General features: G+C 40.5%; 1 protein-coding gene across 1 annotated transcript; it reads right to left on the bottom strand.

The window, feature by feature from the left end:
* Positions 1-53: 53 nt before the first annotated feature.
* Positions 54-27,644, bottom strand: CSRP3 (cysteine and glycine rich protein 3). Its single transcript, XM_060765585.2, has 6 exons — positions 27,490-27,644; positions 17,512-17,655; positions 11,393-11,561; positions 6,041-6,173; positions 1,764-1,857; positions 54-852 (listed from the first exon to the last, which is right to left on the bottom strand). Exons 2-6 carry the CDS (start codon positions 17,621-17,623, stop codon positions 779-781), a joined length of 582 nt encoding a protein of 193 aa, XP_060621568.2. The 5' UTR covers positions 17,624-17,655; positions 27,490-27,644; the 3' UTR covers positions 54-778.
* Between the last annotated feature and the right edge of the window lie 246 nt (positions 27,645-27,890).

Here is a 27,890-nt window from a genome sequence, read left to right as displayed (position 1 = left end):
TCAAGTTAATCATCCTCTGTTAAATTCACACTTTGAGAAATGCTCAGTGGTAATGTCTTTAGAAACATTTTTATTTCAGAGCAGACTGCAAATTTACAAATGGATTGGTATTCATTGATACTCCTGTGCGAAGTTTGGGACAGTTATAAAAATAAAACTCCCACAATCCCTCAGCCACTGGCCATGCTGGATTCTGAGAGTTGGAGTTCAAAAACATAGGTACCAAAAGATGGGATGATCTTTTCTTCCAAGCCAAGATGAGTGGTTCAGAGTGAAATAATTACAAAAGTAAAGGCAATATTAAAAAGTAGACTTGATGGTTCTGGTACAAGCAATATTTTCATTACTTTAACATACTATTTGGACAACTTGCAATCAAATACTTTTAATTCATGTTGTAGTAGCAATAAATCATCAAAATGCCACTTTATTGAAAGTTGTACAGAATTCACAATAGGAATCAGGTTCTGCTTTATTAGCATTGGTGAAGAGCAAAAGCCTGTAACCTATCTATGCAGTTAACTCTGTGACAAAGTAAACAGAACTGCAATCAGAAATAGTTCCAAAATAACTTTGTGACCAGTTCAGACCTGAAAATATTGTCTTTTTATTCAGAAAGAAATTCCTCCTACAATATTTGTCAAAATGCTTTCCTGCACCAAAACATAGTACTACAGTGTAAGAAAGTAGCATACATCATCAGTGAAATAACAAAGTATTCAATGCTTTATCCTTAACCATATAATTATCATTTGGACAGGACTAAGTGGGGCATCTCTTACTCCACCCTTTCCACTTGAGTGAGGCCACCAAAGCCAATTCCTTTAGGACCAAAATTCTTTGCATAGCAAACTGCAAAAGAAAGAAATATAGTGGTAAAACACGCTCAACACAAAACATATCCCTTACTTTTAGTCAACACTAACAACTTTTGGCCCCCCAGGTGTTGTGTAGTCACTACTCTTTGTCATGCTGAATGAGGCTTGTAGGGCTGGAACCCAGAAAACATTTGTCAGAGGTTTTCCAGTCCTGATTTAAGCCACTCCTTAAAGTGCTCTCTTTCTAGGAAGACTTTGCAATAACCAATATCCTATCATATCTAAGTCAAAGTACATATATCGGATGTAACATCATTTTCTAGTATATTTTTCTTGGTACTGTTCCATTATCCAGGCAGAGGCCACAAAGGGGCACTAAAGAGAGAAGGATAGTTCATTTTATGGGGGTCGTGGGTGGGTTGAAGGAGGAAAACCATGCCTTCCTGTTTCCGTTATTCCCCCCATCCATGTCCCCATTGTGGAAACAACCCTTGTTTCTGAAATGGGAAGAACCAGCAAAAGCAGGGGAAATGGTTTTCCCCTTTCAACTCTCTCCCCCCCCCCCCCCCCATGCAATAAAATTTACTATCCTTCTCTCTCTAGTGTTCCTTAGTGGGCTCTGCCCAGATAATAGAACAGTACCTTTTTCTCTTTTGCTTCCCTGTGCCTGTTTTTAGATTGTATGACAAAATAGTGCCCATTTAGGTCCACCTGCAGAAAATAATTGTTCAAATAATTGTTCTACATGCTTCCTTGCACAGGATTGTATTTTAGGTATGTTTTAACTAACTAAACCCACTACTTGTTTCAGACTATTGAGTTCCACTGGATTTACACTCTTAAATATCCCCCCTCCCCCAAAAGAGTGATCTAGCACAACTCTTTATAGACTGCATCTTAATAATGATTATTTGAAATATGGTTTAGGTATGCTACTACACTTGCCTTTACAATAGATCTCTCCATCTTTGTCTGTAACGTTTGTAGATTCTAGACTCTTTCCACAAATAGCACATCGGAAGCATGTTTTATGCCATGGCTGAAACAGAAAGCAAAAGGGTGTTATCATTTCAGTAGGTCTGGGGCTCAGTTTTCTTCCTTGGAGATTACTCACACAAATTGCCAAAATCCCCCCCTCCCTGGATTGGTTTGGTGCAACCTCTTTAAAAGAATATTGCTCCTCCTGGAACCTTCTTAGAGATCAATCCTATTTTGTCCAGAAAAGAGCAAAGGTAGGGATTAGAAGGTGTGGGGCATCAAAAGGGTCCACATGCTTTTGGTTGCACCTGACTCACCTAGTTCTACGATTGGGGCAGCAAAAGAATAGTGAGCTGTAAGTATCCTTTACACAAAAATTACAGGATTTAACATGTGGTACATACTAGAAATTTGCCCTAACATTAGACAAAGTGTGCCCAGGACCTCTTGGGCAGCAGGTTCCGGGCAAGAGCAGTAGTACTGTCCTTGTCACTCTAGGATTCCTCAGTTGTTCCTCTGTCACCCAGCTCCTCCCAAATCATTTGAACTAGTCTGGTTGCCTCACTCATATCAGGACATTCCCCCTAAATTCCCAGCTGCTAATTACTTAGCTGCTAATACATCTGAATTGGGTGCCTGTAATGAGAAAGGGCCCAAATTGTCCTTCACCTCAGGCACTGCAGTGACTAGTCCCTATTTTGCCATACTATCCTATGCATATTTATTCAGGAGTTGTTGTTGTTGTTCATTCGTTCAGTCGTCTCCGACTCTTCGTGACCTCATGGACCAGCCCACGCCAGAGCTCCCTGTCGGTCGTCACCACCCCCAGCTCCTTCAAGGTCAGTCCAGTCACTTCAAGGATGCCATCCATCCATCTTGCCCTTGGTCGGCCCCTCTTCCTTTTGCCTTCCACTTTCCCCAGCATAATTGTCTTCTCTAGGCTTTCCTGTCTCCTCATGATGTGGCCAAAGTACTTCAACTTTGTCTCTAGTATCTTTCCCTCCAGTGAGCAGTCGGGCTTTATTTCCTGGAGGATGGACTGGTTGGATCTTCTCGCAGTCCAAGGCACTCTCAGCACTTTCCTCCAGCACCACAGCTCAAAAGCATCGATCTTCCTTCGCTCAGCCTTCCCTAAGGTCCAGCTCTCACATCCGTAGGTGACTACAGGGAATACCATGGCTTTGACTAGGCGGATCTTTGTTGCCAGTCTGATGTCTCTACTCTTTACTATTTTATCGAGACTGGACATTGCTCTCCTCCCAAGAAGTAAGCGTCTTCTGATTTCCTGGCCACAGTCTGCATCTGCAGTAATCTTTGCACCTAGAAATACAAAGTCTGTCACGGCCTCCACGGTTTCTCCCTCTATTTTCCAGTTGTCAATCATTCTTGTTGCCATAATCTTGGGTTTTTTGACGTTTAGCTGCAACCCAGCTTTTGCGCTTTCTTCTTTCACCTTGATTAGAAGGCTCCTCAGCTCCTCCTCGCTTTCGGCCATCAGAGTGGTGTCATCTGCATATCTGAGGTTGTTAATGTTTCTTCCAGCAATTTTCACCCCAGCTTTGCATTCATCAAGCCCCGCACATCGCATGATGTGTTCTGCATACAAGTTAAAAAGGTTGGGTGAGAGGATGCAGCCTTGCCGTACGCCTTTCCCAATCTTGAACCAGTCTGTTGTTCCGTGGTCAGTTCTTACTGTTGCTTCTTGGTCCTTGTACAGATTCCTCAGGAGAGAGACAAGGTGGCTTGGTATGCCCATCCCACTAAGAACTTGCCACAATTTATTATGATCCACACAGTCAAAGGCTTTAGAATAGTCAATGAAGCAGAAGTAGATGTTTTTCTGAAACTCCTTGCTTTTCTCCATTATCCAGCGGATATTGGCAATTTGGTCTCTCGTTCCTCTGCCTTTTCTAAACCCAGCTTGAACATCTGGCAACTCTCGCTCCATGTATTGCTGGAGTCTTCCTTGCAGGATCTTGAGCATTACCTTACTGGCATGAGAAATAAGGGCCACTGTACGGAAGTTTGAGCAGTCTTTCGCATTTCCCTTTTTTGGTATGGGGATATAAGTTGATTTTTTCCAGTCTGATGGCCATTCTTGTGTTTTCCATATTTGCTGGCAAATGGAATGCATCACCTTGACAGCATCATCTTTTAAGATTTTAAACAGTTCAGCTGGGATCCCGTCGTCTCCTGCTGCCTTGTTGTTAGCAATGCTTCTTAAGGCCCATTCAACCTCACTCCTCAGGATGTCTGGTTCTAATTCATTCACCACACCGTCAAAACTATCCTCAATATTATTATCCTTCCTATACAGATCTTCTGTATAGTCTCGCCACCTTCTCTTGATCTCTTCAGCTTCTGTTAGGTCCCTGCCATCTTTGTTTCTTATCATGCCAATTTTTGCCTGAAATTTACCTCCAATGTTTCTAATTTTCTGGAAGAGGTCTCTTGTCCTTCCTATTCTGTTGTCTTCTTCCACTTCCATGCATTGCTTATTTAAAAATAGTTCCTTATCTCTTCTGGCTAACCTCTGGAATTGCGCATTTAACTGGGCATATCTCCCCTTATCCCTGTTTCCTTTTGCTTTCCTCCTTTCTTGGGCTACTTCCAGTGTCTCAGCAGACAACCATTTTGCCTTCTTGGTTTTCTTTTTCTTTGGGACGTACTTTGTTGCTGCCTCCTGAACAATGTCTCGGACTTCTGTCCATAGTTCTTCTGGGACTCTGTTTACTAAATCTAGTCCTTCAAATCTGTTCTTCACTTCCACTGTATATTCGCTAGGAATGTTAGTGAGATCATATCTAACTGGTCTGTGTATTTTCCCTGATCTCTTTAGTTTTATTCTAAATTGGGCAATAAGAAGTTCGTGATCTGAGCTACAGTCAGCCCCAGGTCTTGTTTTCACCGACTGGATGGATGTCCGCCACCTTTGGCTGCAAAGGATGTAGTCAATCTGATTTCGGTGTTGACCGTCTGGAGAGGTCCATGTGTAAAGCCGTCTTTTAGGTTGTTGGAAGAGAGTATTCGTTATACACAGCGAGTTTTCCTGGCAAAATTCTATCAGCCTGCGTCCCGCTTCATTTTGTTCTCCCAGACCATGCTTGCCTGTGATCCCTGTTGTCATTTGACTTCCCACCTTGGCATTCCAGTCTCCTGTAATGAAAATAATGTCTCTTTTTGGTGTATTATCCAGTAGTTCCTGCAGATCCTCATAGAACTGATCTACTTCTGCTTCTTCAGCAGCTGTGGTTGGGGCATATATTTGGATCACTGTAATGTTGAAAGGCTTTCCTTGCACTCGAATTGAGATCATTCTGTCATTTTTTGGGTTGTATCCAAGCACCGCTTTAGCGAATTTCTTATTAATTATGAAGGCTACTCCATTTCTTCGATGTTCCTCTTGTCCGCAGTAGTAGATCTGGTGGTCATCTGATGTGAAGTGGCCCATTCCAGTCCATTTCAGTTCGCTGACCCCCAGAATGTCTATCTTTAGTCTTGACATCTCACCAATAACAACATCCAATTTGCCCTGGCTCATAGATCTTACATTCCAGGTTCCTATGGTGTGTTGATCTTTAGAGCATCGGATTCGTCGTTCACCTCCAGTACCATCGGCCGCTAGCCTTCCTTTCGGCTTTGAGCTAGCTGCGTCATCACATCTGGGGCTAGTTGAACTTATCCTCTGCTCCTCCCCAGTAGCATTTTGGCCATCTTCCGACCTGGGAGTCCCATCTTCCAATGGCATACCGACATATCTCTGGTTGTACTGATCCATTTAGTTTTCTTGGCAAGGATACTGGAGTGGTTTGCCATTGCCTTCCCCAGGGATCACGCTTGGTCTGACCTCTCTGCCACAACCGTCCCGTCTTGGGTGTCCCTTCACGGTTTCGCTCATGACATCATTGAGGTGCTCAAGCTCCAGCGCCCCGACAAGGCGGTGATCCTTTGCTGGAGTACATGTGCTTCATGTGGAGTACATGTGGAGTACATGTGGAGTACATGTGGAGTACATGTGCTGAATACATGTGTATTCAGGAGTACATCCCACTAAATTCAACAACATCAGCTTTCCAGGTAAGTGGAGAAAATCAGACCCTTACTGTTGCCTTTATTGTGTCCATGAACTCAGAACATGAAGCAGCTCACTACCATTCCCTTGATGATACAAGATGGAGAACCAACATCTGTTTGGGCAGCTGACTCACTGCTATAAGGAAGCACATGGTTGGCTGGGTTCTTACCTTTCCTCCTCCCATGATCTTCTCTGCTGCATATACTGACTTCCCACAACGAGGGCATTTCTCTACATCACCAAACTTTTTGGCAAACTTTGAAGGGTTGGTAGGGGTGGAAGGACGAGCTGGTTTTGGTGAGCTGATGGCAAGAAAGTTTGACATATCATTTTTTCAATTCCCAAACAGGTAAATGAAACATCTGTCCTAATCAATATTCCATGCCTAACATGTCTGGCCAGCCATGCAACATGAAAGAGATCTCTGTTTTGGTGGAAAAAATACAAATACTTTCTGCAGAAAGGAATGTTTAGCAAGGTTTAGCTCATATAGCTACTGATATAGCTGAATTTCAAGTAGGTGGCCAAACTTTTAGCCAAATGCCTTGGAAAGTTGAAATAAGGAATTGGGACCTTAGATCCCCTTTCAGATTGATCTACCTAACAGATTACTGTGGAAGAAAAGTGAGAAGAGTAATAATACGTACTGCCTCAAACTCATTGGAGAAAAAGCAGGCTATATATGTAATTTAGATAGATAATATCATTTCTATAGGTTCAGCTGTGAAGGTCTGAGGCTTTTGGGTACAATGGAAAGACCACTTATGTCCTTCTGGTAACTGGCAAATGCAACATTGCAGTAACTGAAAACATCAACATCTTGTTTTATCTTCCTTAATTCCTTTCAAAGAAGTCTCAGTTGTTTATATTACTCTTTCAAATGCCTAATCTTTGTCAAGGTCAGACAGTAGCAGCAAGGGAAACCATGCACTTTTCTTATTCCTGGAAATCTTCCTTTTAAATTTATTTTAAACACACTCTTTTTTTGGATAATGTTCTAAAGCTTTCCAGAGACAGCTTGAACTCTTTCGCGATATGACCTTTGAATTCCTAAACTGGCAGACTTCACAGAAATGAACTAGTAATCAGAATTTCCTGGCACAATTGTTCCCAAAGCACATGATGAGAGATAAATACCTTTCATCATGTGCTGTTGTGTAAAAAACAAGTGACAAAATGCTGCTGCATAGAGCAATCCCATTTTTTTTCATAAGGCGGTCTTTTCCTCTTTTCCCCTCATCATCAGTCAGCACTATGGGGTATCTTGCTTAGGTTGCCACTTCCCCAACCCACTCCCCCATCATCACCAACCTTCGTGGATTATTTTTTCTTCTGAAAGGACTTTTGCATCTGTGCAAACTTTGAGGTCACCCAAAGCCTGCTAAAACTTTAGCATGTGCTACATAAGCAAATATTGGTGACTTACTACCTAAGTAAAGGGTGCTCACCAATGGTTCCTCTTCATCCTGGAAAGAAGTGATTAATGGAGTGCCATAGGGTTCTGTCCGAGACCCAGCTAAGCGTCTTTACTAATGACTTGGATAAAGGTTTTGAGGGCATGCTTATCAAGTTTGCAGATGACACCAAATTGGGAGGGATCACTAATTTTCCATAAGACAGGATGTGAATTCAAAATGACCTCAACAGATTAAGAGATCTGGACCAAACCTAACAAAATGAATTTCAACAAGGAAAAATGTAGGATACTTCACCTAGGCAGAAAAAAATGAAATGCACAGATACAGGATGTGGGACACCTAGCTTGACAACAGTATATGTGAAAAAGATCTTAATAATAATAATAATAATAATAATAATCTTTATTATTATCATGTGGTCTTTTCCTGCTTTCCCACGAGGGGGGATGTGTACTCCAGTGACAGAAGCATTGAGGGGAGCAGTAGTGTCATGTGTACCTACTCTCCAAAGGCGCAGCAGAAGAGCCAGGTTTTAAGGTTCTTTTTAAAGGCTTTTAGGGTAGGGACTTTCCTGATCTCTCCAGGTAATGAATTCCAGAGTTGGGGGGCCACAGAGGAGAAGGCTCTCTCCCTTGCGCCCACAAGACGAGCTTGTGAAACTGGCAGGGGTGAAAGGAGGGCCTCCCCCGAATAACGAAGCGCTCAGGTTGGTTCATGGAGGGAGATATAGTCATGAAGGTAGACTTAGCATCAAAAGGAGTATAGTATCTAGATCGAGAAAAGTCATTGGTACCCCTCTATTCTGCTTTGGTCAGACCTCACAATTGGTCAGAATACTATGTACAATTCTGGGCATCACAATTTAAAAGAGATATTGACAAGCTGGAACAAGTCCATAGGAAAGCAACTAAAATGATCAAAGGTCTGGAGACCATGCCCTATGAGGAACATCTTTAAAAGCTGAGTATACTAAGCCTGCAGAAGAGAAGTTTGAGATGAGATAAGATCACCATGTTTAAATATTTGAAAAGATGTCATAAGGAAGAGGGAGGAGGCTTATTTTCTGCTGCATTGGAAACTAGGACTTGGAGCAAGGAGTTCAAATGGCAAGAAAGGAGGTTCCACCTGAACATTAGGAAGAACTTCCTGCCTGTAATCTCTCACAGCAGTGGAATTCCCTGCCTTAGTGTGGTGGAAGCTCCTCCTTTGGGGGCTTTTAAACAGAGGCTGGAGGGCCATCTCTCAGGGGTGATTTTATTTTTCTTTTGCTGCATGACGAAGTTGGACTAGATGGACCATGTGGTCTCTTCCAGCTCTATGATTTTATGGTTTCTGTTTCTGAATTTAGTTTATAGAATATGTCTTGGTAACATGAATAAATGCGAATACAGACTCACTGAGGTTTAGGTACTAATGCAAAGTCATTATCTGCAGAAACAAAGAAATGCGAATACCTTTGAGACACTGTGCTATATGCCATTTCTAGTCTTGAATAGACCCCTCAAAACAATGGATTTTTCTTAAGTATTCACTTACCATGTCTCAATTGAATATGTCTATTGTATTTGAGGCTAACACCTGTATTTATCCAACCAAATTAGCTGTATCCTCTTTTAAAAGATTGTTTCAGGGATACTAACTCCAGCTAAGACCTGAGGGACTGAGCCCATGGTGTTGATGCAGAATTCACAATTATTTTCAGGATTTTGTTTTGAAGCTTCAATTTATCTTGGCTAGACTGAAAAGAGTTTCTAGTGGTATAAAATCCTGAACACAGAGATATCAGATAGAACTGATATCCACAATCAGAGTTAATGAATGAAACAAAAAGAAACAAGCAATACAGGACAAGGTGGCTGTTAGGAAGGAGGAAGCCTTCTTGAAATCTTGGTTAACAGAGCAGGATTTGCCATTATCTACATGTCAGACCATAAATGTAGGTTTGACTCTAGCTCAAATCCCTTTTTCAAGTTCTATCAACCAGGATCCCAGTTTTGCAAACCCACGTCTTAGCTCTGGAACCAAATATAGTGAACTCATGTCATCAACTGGCCTTGACTAAGTCTGCTTTCATTATCGGCTTTTGTGAAATCTCTCTGTGGAATTCTGTGAGTCTAAGAAGATATTTACACTAAACTGTCATCTGTTTAGTGTAAATAGCTAGGCCTCAGTTCTACGGAATCTTAGGATATGTAACTCAAGGAAATGTTTAGAATTTTGTGCTGCTAATTTTAGTGTCATAGTTCAGGGTGACTGCAGTAGAGGCTGTTTAGTGCAGTTTTCTAAGTACCTCAACCAAACAACAAATTTGGTATTCCTGGCTCTAGAGACAAGAGAGTTAATATGATATGAAACTACTACATGTTGGTGGACTCCAGATGTTGTCATTCTTCATTTGTAATCCCAAGTTTTTCCCTATCACTGGTTCCATGGTTATTCTTGCCACAGCAAACCTATTAATGCATGGTAAAAACTACAGCATGATATGTTTTGATTGTGTGGTGTTGCATTCAGAAGGCCGCCTTGATCTATGGGAGGAAGAGAATAGTACCTTTGGTTTCAGACAAAAGCTAGGAGGAAGAACACTTGTGGACTGTATCATTAGAGTCTGAATTTCAGTTTATTTGTAGTATGTTTCTTTATAGTTCAGTGTTGTCCTGTGTTCTAGGAGGCTAAACTTGAAGACATCTATCTGTAGTGATATTTGGAGCTGGTGTTTCCAGAAGACTTCTGAGTAGAAGAATCCCCAAAGTTCTTGATGCAGACCCATTAAACTCCTATAGGTGTTCAGATGACCTTCCTGTATCCATGACATTTAAATTGAGATACTATTCTCAAAAGTGGGTCCTGCTGATTTCCAAGTAAGTTTCCTTAGTTGTTATTTATTTGTTCAGTCACTTCTGACTCTTCGTGACCTCATGGACCAGCCCACACCAGAGCTCCCTATCGGTCATCACCACTCCCAGCTCCTTCAGAATCAAGTGAGTCACCTCAAAGATCCCATCCATCCATCTTGCCCTTGGTCGGCCGGGCTTTATTTCCTGAAGTATGGACTGGTTGGATCTTCTCTTAGTCCAAGGCAGTCTCAGAATTTTCCTCCAACACCACAGTTCAAAAGCATTTATCTTCCTTCGCTCATCCTTCCTTATGGTCCAGCTCTCACATCCATAGGTTACTACAGGGAATACCATTGCTTTAACTATACAGATCTTCATTGGCAGAGTGATGTCTCTACTCTCCACTATTTCATCGAGATTGGTCATTGCTCTCTTAGATGTCATTATTGTTTCCTAAAGTCCATTATTTTTGCAATACTTTTCTGACTGTACACAAGGTGAAGAAGGTCTTTGGAATTAGCCACCAATAACTTTATGGTAAGGCTCTTACATTTGGTAGTCTTATTTTTCCACCCAGTCTCTGTGTTATGCATTTATATGAACCCAGAACTGTACTGATGAAGTAGTAATTGGCTAAACTTCATGCCACAGAGTAAATGTTCAAACTCCCACTGGAGAAAGAGGTGGGGTAGAAACTCTCAATGAGCAGATTGCATTGTGACTGTTCCTGTATTAATAAAACCACGGCAGAATGTAGTACAATTATTGTACTGAGAACACATCTTTTTGTAGCACACTTACTGAGTTACAATTGCTGCGAATATTGAAGTCTGCAATGACATGTAAAAGCAAGCCTTCTTTCTTTAGCATAATTGCCCACTGGAATAGGAAATAATTCTAAAGTAATGCTCTGCAGGGACGGGGCATCATTAAAACAGGTTTTTAAAAAATGATTAGATCTATTGAAGAAAATTGCTCTGGAAATTCTCTGCTACAAGTTCCCCAGCCTGTTGTTATGGAAACTGAAGGTAGTGACTTGATGCAATTGAGGCTAATGGCAGCAAACAACCAAAATCCACAAAAGTGCAAAATGCAGAAAATACATTAGACAAGCTCTCAGAGCTTTAAGAGCTTGCATTATTTTCTCCATTTTGGTTGACCCAGAAAGGTAATCACTCTTCTTGTGGATAATGGGTTTTGTTGTATTTTGCTGCATGGTCAACATGGTGGCTAGTGGTGAATGTGAAAACCAAAGGTTTAACTCACTGCTGCAGATCCAGTCCCAGATGCTCTCCAGTGTCTGTGCTGAGGCAGCCAGCACCTTGTCCATAACCAATCCCTTTGGGGCCATATTTTCTCCCATAGCAGGTTTTGCAATAGATTTCAGACTCATGAGCTGCTACCGTTGTACTGTCCAAAGCTTTTCGGCAAGCCACTGAAACGAAAGGAAACATGGACACTGCATATTTTTTCACATTACTTTTTTGAAAATTCAAAGCTTTATTTCCAACATTTTATTAAATATCTACAGTGGAACAGGCAAAGAGAACATAATAATATATTTCCTACCTCCACGAACTATTGTTGGGGCAAAATCATCTACACATCCTTTTAAGTTTCAAATCCCCACTCAGCCATGGGCATTCATTGGGTGACCTAGGCAACTAACACTGTCTACGCCTCCTCTCTGAACAAATCTTGCCAAGAAGACCCCAAGATAGTTTCACTTTAGGGTCGCCATAAGTCTAAAAGGACTTGAAGGCACACAACAATTGATGAAAAATTGTGGCATTTTTGGGCAGGACATAAAATATCACTGGTGGAAAAGCAATGGGCAACTTCCTACTAGTGCACACAAGCAATGATGAAATAACAGAGTTATATTAGTGCTCTGTTGAACATTCAACAGCAGGCTTGAGCAAATTTTGGCCCTCCAGGTGTTTTGGACTCCAACTCCCACAATTCCTAACAGCTTACTGACTGTTAGGAACTATGGGAGTTGGAGTCCAAAACACCAGGAGGGCTGAAGTTTGCCCATGCCTGTTCTACAGATACCTGATTTTTATGGCAATGAATACACACTCATAATACATTAAATAATATTAAGGCTGTCCTGTTGTTGTTTGTGGCTTTTTATTGTGTGGTTGGCTTGCCTCATTCACAGCATTCTTAGAGGAGATCTGAGGCATGTCTTGTAGCCTAGCCTACTTTATTTGTTTATTTATTTATTTATCTACAGTATTTATATTCTGCCCTTCTCATCCCGCAGGGGACTCAGGGCAGATTACAATACATATATACATGGCAAACATTCAATGACACAGACAGGCCCGTAGCCAGGATTTCGATTCAGGAGGGGTGTGTGTGTGTGAGTTTTTTTCAGGGGGGGGGGGGGTTCGGGAGGGGGATCTGAGTTTCGGGAGGGGAGGAGGCTGAGTCTGAGTGAAAGAGGGTCTACCCTAGCAAACTTTTTGTATCATTACCCCAATACCCCCATTCATATGGGATATATTGAGTATGGTTATCAGATCATGACATGAATAAACATAACAGTTTAAATAATGCGTAAGGCCTTTTCGCAAACCACCATGAGAATTTTGGGGGGGGGGGCTGAAGCCCCTCAAGCCCCCCCCCCCCCCCCCCCCGGCTACATGCCTGGACACAGACATACAACATATATAGACAGACACAGAGGAAATTTAACATTCCAGCTTTCCAGCTTCATGAAGGTATACTCAGCCACAGGGGGAGCTGTTGCTTCACCGTCCAGTTGTGACATCGAGTCTTGATGGAGTACTCCTCATTCTTACGCACACTGCTGGAAGGTTTTAAGTGTCATAAATTAGTTAAATTAGCCTTTCTACATAAAGCGGAAGCCGTACCTAAATTTCCTACTTGACAGATGCAACTGTCTTTAGGCCTGCATAGGACAACAGCAAGCTAGACTATTAATGCTCAGGAGCTTACTCTAACCCGGGCTGGCTTCAAACTCATGCCCTCTTGGTCAGTAGTGATTTTATGTAGCTTAATTGTTTCCCTAAAATTAAGGCAATTGAAACATGGCAATTTGTAAAGCCATTCTTCCTCTGGCCTGCATTCTCATCTGTGAAGAAATGATAATTGTGTTTGTTGAGGATGTTAAGGGGTGATGGAAACTCCAGCGCTGGATAAAGTGCTTCTATTTCTGGTTCCTTCGGGACAGAGTATCTGACAGCTGCAACAGATGGAGCAAAAGCCCTTGAAGTGCTATTGTGGAAATAGTTGCGGAGAGCCATCAGTCTGCTGGCAGAGGTGGCTCAGCTGTCACCAAGTAGTTGGGGGTTTATAAACTGTAGCGATGCCACATGTCTGTCACTGTGACAGATGCCTTTTACGCTGAAGCCAACAGAGAAGAGGTAGGAGGTGGACAGCAAGCCCCGTGCCTGCGCTTTAGTCAGTTGCAGGCATGTGGAATTGGAGCAGTTCCTTTAATAGTCTTTTAAACCATTAAACATTAGCTGGATTATTTCATTACTATTCACATTCTTTTCTATAGGAGTTTAAACAGCTTGGGAAACTACAGAAGTTATTTGTTCCAGTAGTTACTCATTACAGCAAAGTCATAATTAGCACTCGCCAGTCCCTGCACTGTGAGAAAGTTAAGCCACAGGGTTACCCATTACTGTAAAAGAATAATGAGATTAGAAGGGCTAGGAAATGAGGGCATAAATCCTAACAAATCCTAATAAATTCCAGTCGGAAGGTCTCTAAAACTAACCTTTAAAACTGACTTTTAGAAAGCCTTGCTTGCTGCATCAAGAAAGTGACTTTGTTATTGCTTGTGACTTTTTTAAAACAGTGTATTTTATTTTGAGACAAATGTTTTTAATGTTTATGTGTGCATATAATGAATTCATGTCCCAGCATTGGATGTTTGCCATTTGAATGTTGTGCTCCACTCTGAGTCCTCTTCGGGATGAGAAGGGTGGAATATAAATGTTTTAAATAAATCTATATAAATAAAAATGTAATGTTCATTTGTGGGATTAACATAACTCAAAAACCACTGGACAAATTGACACCATATTTGGAGACAATACACCTATCAGGCCAAAAACTGACCATCACTCATTAAAACATGGAAAAACACAGTGCAACGACTTTAAAAGCCAAAAAACCCACATTACAATGCATGTGCAAAACCACATATAAACACAAATACACACACATATATACACACAAAACACATATACACAGACGTGTGACAGGGGACACCTAGTAAATAATAAATATCCTGAATCCACTGGGATTTAGTTCGAGGCCCCCTCCCCCCCCCAGGCCTGCCCCACATGGATACCCAACCATCTGCTCAAGTCCCATTATATACAATGTCATAGTAAAATGGTGTCCATTATATCATCACCGTCGTTGTCGTCGTCATCATCATCATCATCAAAATAGGTTTTTTTTGTATAGGCCCCTTAACACCCCTAAATAAACAGGAAAGGAGTTTCCACCTGAACATGAGGAAGAACTTCCTAACCATGAGAGCTGTTCAGCAGTGGAACTCTCTGCCCTGGAGTGTGATAGAGGTGCTTTCTTTGGAGGCTTTTCAACAGAGGCTGGATGGCTATCTGTTGGAGGTGCTATAAATGTGATTTTCCTGCTTCTTGGCATGGGGTTGGACTGGATGGCCCACGAGGTCTCTTCCAGCTCTATAATTCTATGAGTCTATGACAAAAAGCACCACATGCACACAATAGTACCCTTGGAGCAACAGGCACCAAAGTTGCTAATCAGAAACCATAATCAGTGTCCATTATATAAAATGGCAACATCAAGGTTTGCATTTTGGATATTTTCAAGCTATGGATGGTTGAATATTAGAAAATTCCTAAAAAGGAGAAAAGAAGACGCAGAATCCATGGCTATGGAGGATTGACTGTAGTTTTGAATATAACTTTGTTATGCCCCTGTTAACATGAAAAAATAACTGGTTACATGTTCACAAGCAGGTCAGGACCTTTTCTGCAGGCAGACATTTGGAGAAGGATTCGGAGTACATTGCTGAAGGTTGTGGGTGGAATTGGGGGAGGGGTTGGGTGTTTAAAATGCATTTTAATTGAATTTATTGTATTTTAACTGTACTTTTAACTTGCACATAATATTGTTTTTATTTTTTGTATTCGCTTTGTTTTAAATTGATCAAAGTGTGTGACTTAGCTGCCATGAGTCCCCTCAGGAAGAAAAGTGGGATATAATTACATTAAATAATAAAAAGTAAATAATAACCCATTACCTACAGCTATACCAGTTCAATGCTGGCTTTTCCATTCCTTTTCTTAAAAAAAAAATAACATTTTCAAGAAGAGAGATAAATTCTTCATGACTCTTGTAGCAAATCCAGGGGATGTGCCTGTGTATAAGCATCTGACTGGCTCCTCAAGCTGAGCTCCCAACAAAAAAGCAGAAAGGAGCATGGGGAGAAATTAAATTGCTGCAGCCTGTTTAATGTGTGGGGAGCCCATCACCCTTCACTGTCAGGGCTGCCATTTCATGTGGGGGAAGGAAGGAAAATAATTACCGATCAGGGTCTGGGAGGCAGGAAGTCCTTCTTAATGCTTAACTATAAATCAACGATGCCTCTACCTTAAGACCATCACTCCTTGTCCTATCCACAGCAGATGTCAGCTTAAATTACAGGAAAGTAGATGTAGGACTGAACATTAGAGAAAGTGTCCCATCTATCAAGAGAGATCAGGAAGAAAACAAAGCTGTTATCTTCGAGCTGTCAATCTTTTTCTGCCTTGCTAAGCTATTCTGTTGCCAAACCCAGTCCCATTTCTCTTGATGTCATTCAATTCTCACACTGTTGCAATGTGAAACACCTCCTCATATATAAATTATGCTAAAAAGTCTATTGTAATTGCTCGACCGGTTTAGTCTCGTGTGCAGTGATCTCTACCCAAACTAATAATTTTGTCTTCTTATTGAAATAATAGCAAGAATGATAAGAAAAAGAACAACTGCCCACCTATCAGGATTACTGTAGCAGTGGAATTTCTATTTGGATATGGGTAGGAATTAATGGCACCTGAAGCCTCCCTCAACTCTACAATTCCTACGATTCTGTAAAAGCTTTCCACACAAGAAAAAAAGGTTTTTCTTCAAAAGAAATATTCCACATAGTACTAGAAAAAATGATGTTGTGGACATTATAAAGAAACCAATCGTTTACCTGTATGTAGGAATTACTCTAGAGCAGTGGTTCTCAACTTGTGAGTCCCCAGATGTTTTGGGCTTCAGCCCCCAGAAATCCTAGGAGCTGGTAAACTGGCTAGGATTTCTGGGAGTTGTAGGCCAAAACACCTGGCGACCAACAGGTTGAGAAACACTGCTCTAGAATGATCCTGGCTTTTGGAACATATGACAATATGACCTTATTCACAGACGTCTAGTTTCACTGACCCACATTCAAAACATATTGCCACTAGAAGTGTTTGGGGGCCTCTCTAGGTTCTCCAGTAAGAATATAATATTTTGTCCCAAGCATACCACAGAATAGCACTGGAGGACCTAGAAAAGCCCACAAATGGAAACATTTGTCGGCCTCCTTAGACCCTCCAGTGCAATTTTATGCTTCCAATGCTTGGGAGGAGAGCAACAGCCAATCTCGATAAAATAGTGAAGAGTAGAGACATCACACTGGCAACGAAGATCTGCATAGTTAAAGCAATGGGATTCTCCATAGTAACCTATGGATGTGAGAGCTGGACCATAAGGAAGGCTGAGAGAAGGAAGAAAGATGCTTTTGAACTGTGGTGTTGGAGGAAAATTCTGAGAGTGCCTTGGACCAAGAGAAGATCAAGCCAGTCCATACTTCTGGAAATAAAGCCCGACTGCTCACTGGAGGGAAGGATATTAGAGGCAAAGATGAAGTACTTTGTCCACATAATGAGAAGACAGGAAAACTTGGAGAAGGCAATGATGCTGGGGAAAATGGAAGGAAAAAGGAAGAGGGGCTGACCAAGGGCAAGATGGATGGATTGTATCCTTGAAGTGACTGGCTTGACTCTGAAGGAGCTGGGGGTGGTGACAGCAGACAGGGAGCCCTGGTGTGGTCGCAAAGAGTTGGAAGTGACTGAACGAATAAACAACAACAATGCATGTGTAGTCAAAGTATAGGGCCCGCAATTGTTCAGTTTCAGATATCCACAGGGAATCTTCTTAGAATGTATCCCCAGTGGATTGGGGGGTGGGGTGATCATACAATAATTGTTTTTTCTTCTCCTGTTGTTTTTAAGTAGAAATTGAGAATGATACACATTGTTAGTGCATGGACAGTTCAAGTTAAGAACAGCAGTAAACCGAGTCTTGGTATGTTCCAAACACATTGATATACTTACTGCAGTGGAAACATGTCTTGTGAAAACTCCTCCCATTACACTGGATCTCCTCTGCATGGTAGACAGTCTTGTCACAAGCACCACATTTGGTGCCACCTCCCCAGTTTGGCATGCTTGAAGGTATCTCTGATCTCAAAGTACCACCTTGAAAACCCAAAACAAATAAGCCAGAATCAGGAGAAATGTGTCACTTGGTTTGCTGTAGTAATAGATATTTCTTTTTTTTTAAATTATGTTTTGCTGACCTTTTTTCTGTACAACATTAAATACAATGGACTTCAACGATGTGTCAAGTTTGATAGAAATGGACAGAGAATCTGGCTATCTCATGGGAGAACACAAAAGTAAATTGGGATCTACTAGTACATTTCTGGGCATTACATTAGCAAGAATTTCTCTCTTTTGCCTTTTTAAGAATAGCCAGAAAACATGAAATGAAAATTAAATGGAGTAACAAGCAATGTCTTTTATCTGAAAAGATCACAAGCCCAATTCAGCTGTAGTTTCAACATCATCCAATTGAATAGTTCTGCATAAGCTCAGAGCCACCATCTTCCTAAATCCATGTTTCTGGTGCATCTCTGAGGATTCTAGTCAATACAAAAGCATAGAATATCAAAGTAACACAAAATCTGCCCAACTCTAAGTAGAGGTAAAGGTTTTCCCCTGACATTACGTCCAGTCGTGTCCAACTCTGGGAGTTGGTACTCATCTCCATTTCTAATCAGAAGAGCCAATGTTGTTCGTAGACACTTCCAAGGTCATGTGGCCAGCATGACTGCATGGAGCACCGTTGCCTTCCCACCAGAGCAGTACCTATTGATCTACTCACATGGCATGTTTTCGAACTACTAGATTGACAGAAGTTGGGGCTAACAGTGGGAGCTCACACCGCTCCCAAATTTTGAACCTGCAACCTTTGGATTAGCAAGTTTAGCAGCTCAGTGGTTTAACCCACTGGGTGCCCAACCCTATGTAGTGTTTTTTTTTTTATATAACCAAGATGGTCTACAGATGAGGTGAGGAATTAATGGTCTTCCAAATGTTGCTGGACTACTATTTCCAGATTTCATCATCATTCATTTTACTAGTTAGAGCTAATGTGGTTTGCAGTCAAACATTTGCAGAGGCTGTACTTTGCCCTCCGGTCTATAAGTCTATAGCAAGAGTTGGTATAAAAGAGACTATCACCGCATTCTTTCAAAGTCCTTTCTCTTTACTTATAACGGGTTTGTCACTGCACATCCTAATATTGGGGGAATTAGGAGCTCCCCCCCCCCATTTTTTTAAAATATTCATGTATGTGTGTGGAAGGCCCTCTGAAGTCTTCAGGAGTGCCAGTGCTTGAAAGTTTCCTACCCTTTGTATAAAGTTGATTAGTTCCTGAAACTCTGGTGGAGAAGACAAGTCTGAATAGATACTACTAACAAATTGGTTGCTCCAAGTGGTATTTCTTCATTGTCCTCTTTTTTATTATTCTGGTTGGAGCACTGGGACCCATTCGTACTGCACTATTATAGTGTGTTAATTCCATTTTAATTGCCACAGTTTTATCCTGTGAAATCCTGAGGTTGTAGTTTGGGAAAGTACTAGAGGAGCTCTTGGATTCAGAAGTATAAAATTGTTGTTGTTGTGTGCCCTCAAGTCTTTTCTGATTTGTGGCAACCTTAAAGTCAGCTTATAATAGAGGTTTCTGATGCTGAGAGTGTATGAATCACTTAATATCCTCCAGTGGGTTTCCATGGCCATATCAGGATTCAAATCCTTAACAAATTGCCAAACCCAAGATCCCATATGATTAAACCACGACAGTTAAAGTGGAATCATGGCACTAATTGTGTGGTGTAGAAGAACATGGGTAGAATCATAGGATCATAGAGTTGGAAGAGACCACATTGGTCATCTAGTCCAAACCTCTGCCATGCAGGAAAAACACAATCAGAGCACCCCCAACAGATGCCATCCAGCCTCTGTTTAAAAGCCTCCACAGAAGGAGCATCCACCACACTCCAGGGCAGAGAGTTCCACTGTTGAAGAGCTCCTAGGGTCAGGATGTTCTTCTTAATGTTCAGGTGGAATCTCCTTTCCTGTAATTTGAACCCATTGCTCCAAGTCCTAGTCTCCAGGGCAGCAGAAAGCAAGCCTGCTCCCTCTTCCTATTTGCCTGTTCTCCAAGGATTCTCAAATATTATTTCCAGCAGTTCTGAAATTAATTCTGTTAGTTTCGTCAATAGTCTTGGATGTACTTCATCTGGCCCTGGAAACCTTAATTCATTTAGACTAGTCAGGTATTCCTTGACTACTTCTTTGCCTATTTTGCATAGCATTTCCTCTATTGCCTTGTCTGCTCCATATTGCTCAGGTTAAACAGTGATTTCCTTTTGGGGGAAAACCAAGGTAATGTAGGCCTTGATAGCGATTGGTGCCACACTTAGAAGTAGGTAAAAATCCATGTTAAATTGATAGTGCCAATGTACCACTGTCAAACATGGCGAAACTCTCCTTTAGAAAATGAGCAGACAGGATTTTGCTGTGTTCTCTGTTCTTTGTCTTTCAAGGTTTAACTCAATTGTTGTTTTCACTCAGTCTCACTTGATTCCCTAGAGCAGATGTTATTTTATCACACAAAGCTTTGTGACATTGCTCAATGAAGGGAGTTAAAAAGGAAATTCTTCCCACAGGCCACATACTTCTCTGAGCTGATACAGTTGGTTGTGAAGACAAGCAGAAGAATTCCCTCATAAAATGCACACACAAAAGCTATAGTGGGGTTGGTTCACAAGTATGTGGCTATCATATGAAAACCCATTGCAAGGACTCATCTCTCAGTCGCCTGCAGATTAATGTATGTTCCCTCTTTTGTACAATGTCCAACTTTGTTACAATGAGGTGAAAGAAAGGGTTCCTCTTTAGTATTCAAAAGCTTGTTCACAGATGACTGTGTTATAAATAGAAGTATGAATGCACCTAACACTTCAAAAATAATAATGCTGAATGTAGTATAAACATTTCAAGAAAAACTAGGGAAATTACTTGTTTGGAAAATTTCCAAAATGGTCCAACCAGCAGTGCTGAAGACAGGAGGTTTTGGGTAGTGGGCATTTTGGGAATTATGCTTCAATCAAACACCATGTCAAAGCTCTCTATTTATAGCAGAAGAGGTACTGAGGGTGCTGGAAGAACAGCTCTGAGAAATGGCTATCTAGAGATAAGCTTAGATTTGGACCCAATTCAAATACTGCATCAGTGAACTCTCCTTTAAACATGCCCCATCAATCATTCCTGCCATGAAAGAGAAATATGGCATCGAGATAATGTCATTTCTTCCCATCTATAACATTTGATTTTGTCTTTAGAGACCTGATTTTCTTTGAAGCAAGCAAACAAAGAATTCAAAACATAGTTTCAAAGCAATCCAAAAGATAAAACCACTCTCCTATCTCCACTATTGTTTCTCTCCGTCTCCAGCACTGCTTCCTGAAAACTTATCTTTTAAAAGACTTGTGTAAATGTGTTACATATGCATATATTTACATGTGAAAAGTACATTCACTAAAGGTTTTCTGACCAGATACTTTAAAATACAGCAGTTGGGATTTTCAGTTCCTTGGAGCCAAATTATTGCACCTCTTTCTGCATCAAACCAACATAAGAGTGTTTTTCTGCTTCTCCTCTGCTTTTACTTCCACTCTAAAATATTGAAAAGTTTCTCCTGGGATTTAGTTAGAGACAAGAAGAGGTTTTAAAGATAATACGTGCTTCTATTTGTGTTTCTGACAATAACAAGAACACACCTCATATTTTTAAATTGAATTTCCTAAGTTCCTCACAATATAGGATCAAAAACAGCCCATAATTTGAGTTAAAATAATGTAAAATGAAAACGGATATAAATACCAAAAATAGTATTGAACATTACAAGTTTTTAAAGATAAAAATACTAATACCAACCCAACACACCCCAATAAATGTCATTTCTTAACAGGCAATCTACACTCAAAAGCATACTTAAAGCAGTGGTTCCTAACCTGTCAGCTATGGCCCACTGGTGGACTGCAAGACCTAAAATAAGGTCCATGGCTCTAGATACAGTTTTCTGTGGGCAAGCAGATAGAGACTACTGGATGGCATATGTTCTGTACCAGAAACTAGAGCTGATGTGATCTAGCCAATGCAATTTTCTGAATCAGCACCCCAAATAACGAAACTGAATCTAAAGTTTGACCAAAAACTGATTCGTAACCCTTTTGGTATTAATGTTGGAGAGTGGTCCCTGGTCAAAGTGGTCCCTGGTAAAAAAAAAAAAAAAAAGGTTGGGAACCACTGACTTAATTAGAAAGTCTTTACCAACCAGCAAAAAAAGAGCAAGGAAAGATCTAACACAGCTCCCCTTGGGGGTGAAATTTCACAACGTGGGCACTTTCATTTGTAAGGCACAATCTTCAATCTTGTTTTTTAAATAAATGTGCCTGTGATGGTGGTGAGACTGAGAAAAATCCCCTCCCTTAAAGATCTTAAAATTCAGACAGCCTCATAGGAATGTCTGTATGAAAATAGTGAATGCAAATTTGAGACTGAACGTTTCTGTATATTATTAGGTTTGTTTGATCACCTGTGAGACAAATCTCAGTTATTCAGACATTCTCCAGTTTGTCATTTTCTTCAGCAAGGGCAAGCATTTTGGGCTGGCATTATTGGACACCAGCCAGGGCTCAGTAACAGGTGCTCTGGCTCTTTATTCTCATCTTCCTCCCTTCTGCTTAGTCCACTTTGAATATTGCAGACTCTTGACCAGAATGGGAAGGTGGCCTAGCATCTTTTCATCTGCTTTATGCTCTTCCCGAGCAGAGGGAAAGCAGGAAAATGGAAGAGATTTAGAAAAGGGAGTCCACTGAGGGCATTCTGCCCCCAAAATCTGAACTGGCACTTTTCCCCCCTGATAATCATGATGTATATATATCAGGCATGGGCAATTGTGGGAGTTGCAGTCCAAAACATCTGGAGGGCTGGAGTTTGCCCATGCCTGATATATAAAGTAGATGGCAAAATAAAATAAATCTTCAATTTGCAGGAAAACAGAAGAGAACAGAAACCAGAAGTAACATGCAGTCCTCAGGCCATTCTACAGATGTCTTTTCCTCCAAGAACACAATACAATGCTTCATTAGTAGTAGTGGTCATCAATTGAATTACTACTTTAGATTATTTCTTCCTTTGGCAAACCCATGTCAAGAGTTTCCTTATCCAGATTTGCTCAGTTGAGGTTTGCCATTGCCTTCCTCAGACTGACAGGGTGTGATTTGCCCCAAGTTATCCTATTCATCTGTCAGTTCAAGATCATTTTAGGATGCAGTTTCTGGGCCAAACTAGGCCTTGGTTATATTTTACAGTATTTTGCATTAAGTACCTACCATAGCTGACCATAGTTTGCCATTCAACTATATGCATAAACACACACACACAGAACACACATTTGTTTAGAAATTAAGAGAAATCTTAAGGGAGCTATTTCTAGGGAGGTGAAATAAGGGTATGATTCCTTTACACCTACTTTGAGACAGTATAAGGAACATTTAATCTAGTTTACTTGCCTTTAGCCAGACAGTGGATATCAAGCAAGGGGTGAACTCTGGCACTTCAAGTGGGAGTTGGGGGAAGCTAACTAAATACATAGACCATCTGGACAGCCTCTACAAGCTCCAGCAAGACATCAATGAAGCCTTGGACATTGTAAAAAAACTGGCAATTTTCAGTGCCTTTTCTCTTGTCCAGAGCTGTGTCCAGCAAATGGAGAATATTTATAGCTTTGTCTTCTGCCTCAAGAAGACCCACTAAAGCTGGAAACTCAGAGACAGGCCCTAAAATCTGGCAACCCTACTTTCCACTAATAACGACTGTGTATGGCTGATGTTCAGAGCTTGGAAAAATCCGTTTGGCTATAGCCTGCAAAATCCCTTATCCATGCCTTTGGGATTTGGAGAATTTTCATCCAAAAACTCTGGAGTTCCTTTTTCCTTCTAGACCCTACCAATCCCATCTCACCTGTAAAAGTAGATTCAAACTCTCATAGCTACTTCAAAAATAATTAAAAAATAAGACTGCCATTAAGTTATAACAGGCTGCCTTCAGTATTCTAAATACACACATATCTGCGAACAGGATTCAGTGCCCTATGCACCATTCAGGGTTATATTGAGAGGATGTGGCTGGTGTAATGTAAAATAATGTTATACACCAATGTTATGGCACCCGCCACAACATATAGTCAGTCATCATGAAGGTAGGAGTCATAATTCTTTCATCTGTCTTGTGATTTGAGGGCAAAATATACCCAGAATTCTGCAAGCAGAAATACATATGGATATTTCAGCTACTGGGAATTCTTTTATTGACTGTCGTAACCAGCTCTTAAGTTGTTTGATGGTTTGAAGGAGAAAATGTATCCAGGTGTTTCTTTTCTCTCTGGTGATTTGTACTGCATGTTTAGGGACAATAATACAGACAAGTGAAGTGACATCGGTTGGCAGGTGCCGAAGACCTCAGGGGATCTCAGCTCTGAGCCCAGTGCCTTCTTTATTGAGTTGTGTTCAATACTGTGGAAAGAGCTTTGCTCATGATGCCATCTTTACTAACTCTGAGTCATATTTTCTAGGAAGATCAAATGTTACCTTGACCTTTCTACATTGTGATCTGTCTGGTTGTTCTGAGCTCTTGGCTGAGATCTTCATTATCCTCCTTGACAGGCCAGTCACTTTCTTATTATAGTGGTGTGGTCTTGTTCAACAAAGATAACTCTGTGTTACATTTATTTCACTAGTCCTAGATGAAACCACTACAAAGATATTCTAAAGTAAGTTCAAGAGATGTCAATATATAATTGGCCTAAGCATCGTAAGAATTAGCATGTTGATATTGAGAAGAGGTATCATGTTTCATACTTTCGTATATTTGTCACACCAAACAAAGAAGTCACACCAAATGTTTCAGTTATGGCCACATACTAGTTGACACAGTCCTAGACAGGAGATTGAATCCCTTTAGGGAGATAAAGAAGGGTATAAATAAATATAATAATAATTTACAACTCTGCAATATATGAAATGAGAAGTAATCCTACTTGCCTAGTATTTTAATAACTGAACTCAAAAATAGGTGATTATATCAATTGCATTGCCTTTCCCTTTTTACCTTACTTCTGAGCTCTTTCCTTAATTTCCCTGAATAAATGTGATAGTCATCTCCAAAAAACATATTTTATTATGTCATGGCAGAGAACATGTGGCCCATTATATGTAATTGCATTGGAACTCCTATTAGCACCAGACAGCACAGTTAATGGCCAGGAATGATGGAAGCAAATATTGGAAATTAATATTCTTGACCGGGCAGAGGATTCTGTGATTTGTAATCCAAATAATAGTTTTGCTTAGCTCTGAGTAGGAGCTGCTAGCCAAGAGTATCTGGAGAACTGCAACTTGCTGAAGCCAATACTTTTGACTAGAAACCTTCTCCAGGGTCTCAATCAGACCACTTTTCTGTTAGCTTATAATCCTATTAACTGATTATGTAAAGGATTAAAGCTAGAAGACTAAAGACTCTGACGGCTATGCTCCTTCCTAACCGGCCAAGGGGACGCCTGATTTAATCAAACCTTGATGCCCCAGGACAAGCTGTTATAACTGCAGATATTTTGAAAAGATTGGGGCCGACATGTTAGCTATGGACCGTCCAACTTAATCAAACCTCTCACCTTCACAGACCCTCACAAGCAACCTCTGACTATTAGAGCTCTGAAAGGAAGCTGTGTTTCTAGTATTATTTATAATGATGTTGCCACACTCTTTTAGTGTTTTCCATTGAAGAACTGTTGGTGGTTTGCTGTGGCAAGGCTAACTCTGTGAATGGATATAAGCACAATAAGGAAAAGAGATCTTGGATAATTTCTTCACACTTGCTCTATCTTTTCTAAGGACATATTTAGGGCAAAACAACTGAGGTGGGCAATATAATGCTTTTTATTTTATATTTTCACTTTGATTACAATTTTTTTCCAAAGTATACTAACATATTAACCTTAACCTCATGGTTTTCTAACAGATAAATTAATCCACAATTTGAGTCAATGCCAGATCAGTTTCCACAATTTTCAATGAGGCTCAGTGAGCTGTGTGATATTGGCTGAAATCTACTGCAACATGTAGCTCACTGCGATCTGCCAGACAATATTATGAAGAGGTGGCTGGGACAGATTTTGTCTGACATAGATGCCTTCAAGCAAATAATTCTAATGGATAAATGTGTAAACTTTTGTCAAGTTTAATTGAGTATAGTGATGGAACAGCAGTTTAAGAGTGATAGTAGTTTAAACATTAGCCTACGACTCTGGAGACCAGGGTTCAAATCCCTCCTTTAACCTCAGAGAAATAGAAAGGCAAATCCACTCTGAGCAAATCTTGCCAAGAAAACCCCATCACCTAAGTGTCACTATAAGTAAGAAACACCACAACAATAGCAGTAACAGCTGTCCTAAATATCAGTGAAAATTTGACAAATTCCTAAAACTTCTGATCATGGACACAAAACGGGTTCTAACATTCTCTTCACTTATTTGGCAGGGTGCTGCTGACACAGCTTACAAAGGAAATAAAAAGAATGGTAAAAACTTAGAGCTAGACTTATTTATACCTTCCATTATTTTGATCTCATCTCATTAAATTACATCCTCCACACTGGGAGCCCCCAGTGGCACAATGGGTTAAACCCTTGTGCTGGCAGGGCTTGTAAAAAAAAAAAAAGATTGGTGATTTGAATCCATGGAGCGGGGTAAGCTCCCATCTGTCAAGCTCTATCTTCTCATGCGGGGACATGAGAGAAGCCTCCCACAGGATGGTAAAAACATCAAACATCTGGGCATCTCTTGGGCAACGTTCTTGCAGACGGCCAATTCTCTCACACCAGAAGTGTCTTGCAGTTTCTCAAGTTGCTTCTGACATGAAAAAAAATCCCTCCACACTTCCATTGTGGATTTTTCATTATTTCTTGAGCTGATTATGTAACGTACATACAGGTCAAATGACTGTAGACATAGATGAATGCACTGAAACTTACTTCCAAGTAAACATGGTTAAAACATTGTTGCATGAGCACTCCGAGAAGCCAATCATGGCTACACTAGACAAACATGGTGTTGTAGATCTGATCAAAATAAATGCAATAGAAGCAGACCAGGGCTTTGATTTATCACATAAATGTTGAATACAGATGATGAAACTGCACTTCTGCGAGTCTAAACCCAAAGGAAATACTCTACTAGAAATTCTACTGACATGACATATATCCATTTCATTGAAACAGAAACCTATTTCTACATTTAATACTATTAAATGTATTAAAATCTCTATTTCTTGTTACAGAAATTGGTTAAACGTCTTGTATTGTTACACACAATGTAAAGATATATGTTTCATGCATTAACCAGACTGCTTTATCATATAACCAAACCCTTTTCACAATTCAAAATTAATACCATCTCTTGCTGAAAACTAAAAATGTATCTGTTGTAACATTAGTGCTTTCAAATTACTACTAGTATCTGAAACAAAAATTTTACTTAGCTCAAAGGATTAAGACTATGTAATACATTTTATGCAGAATTGCTTTTAAAATTGTTCAGACCTTTTAAAAATCAAACATCACTTAACAGAATTTTCACTCTCATTACGTTTCAAATGATGCTAAAATGCATGATAAACAGAAGGAAAATACAAAGAAAGCACTAATGTAACAAAGCATCTTTAACAATCAGCCTTTTATGGAACATCTCATAAAATAGCATGGTTCCAGGAGCTTTGCATAGCAAATGACCTTTTTGATTTATTCAACCTAAAGCTGTCAATTAAGTGAATTACAGCAGTATATCTTCTCTTTGTGAAGAACTCCAATGTGCTTTTCACCAAACAAGCTGACATCAATACCTACCAGAAGAAGCTGACCTTGCCTCTTGCCTCCTGTTATCTTTTTGAGCCTGAAACTAGCACCAGCCGTCTTTAAATACTTCCAAGTAGTTGCCAGCATTGACTAAGAAAGGTCGAGGGAAGAACAGTGTGTGTGCTGGGGCAGGGGAGAAAGAGTACGTGAGCAATGCCATTGCTATCAAGGTGCCTTAAAATAGCTTGTGACAAAGCTTTGGACTGAACATCAGTAATGAGCATGTTGTAGAACAATGCAAGCCCCTCAGATTACACCCAGATGCCTTATCCAAACACAGTTGCTTAGATATAATGAAATCAAATAAATCAATATGTCACAGGGCACATGTTGGGTTAAAGGTCAATTATGATTGAATGTTTAAAAGTGAACCTCAAGACAGTTATGGACAC

The sequence above is a fragment of the Anolis sagrei genome, chromosome 1 (genome assembly GCF_037176765.1).
Source record: "Anolis sagrei isolate rAnoSag1 chromosome 1, rAnoSag1.mat, whole genome shotgun sequence".
NCBI classification, from domain to species: domain Eukaryota; kingdom Metazoa; phylum Chordata; class Lepidosauria; order Squamata; family Dactyloidae; genus Anolis; species Anolis sagrei.
This window is presented reverse-complemented; position numbering and strand designations above follow the sequence as displayed.

Coding starts and splice junctions, on each gene's coding strand:
- CSRP3 (XM_060765585.2), bottom strand. CDS start 17,623: ATGCCAAACTGGGGAGGTGGCACCAAATGTGGTGCTTGTGACAAGACT. Junction 11,562..17,511: donor CAAGACATGTTTCCACTGCA/GTAAGTATATCA, acceptor CTTTCGTTTCAG/TGGCTTGCCGAAAAGCTTTG. Junction 853..1,763: donor TGGAGAGATCTATTGTAAAG/GCAAGTGTAGTA, acceptor TTTCTTTTGCAG/TTTGCTATGCAAAGAATTTT.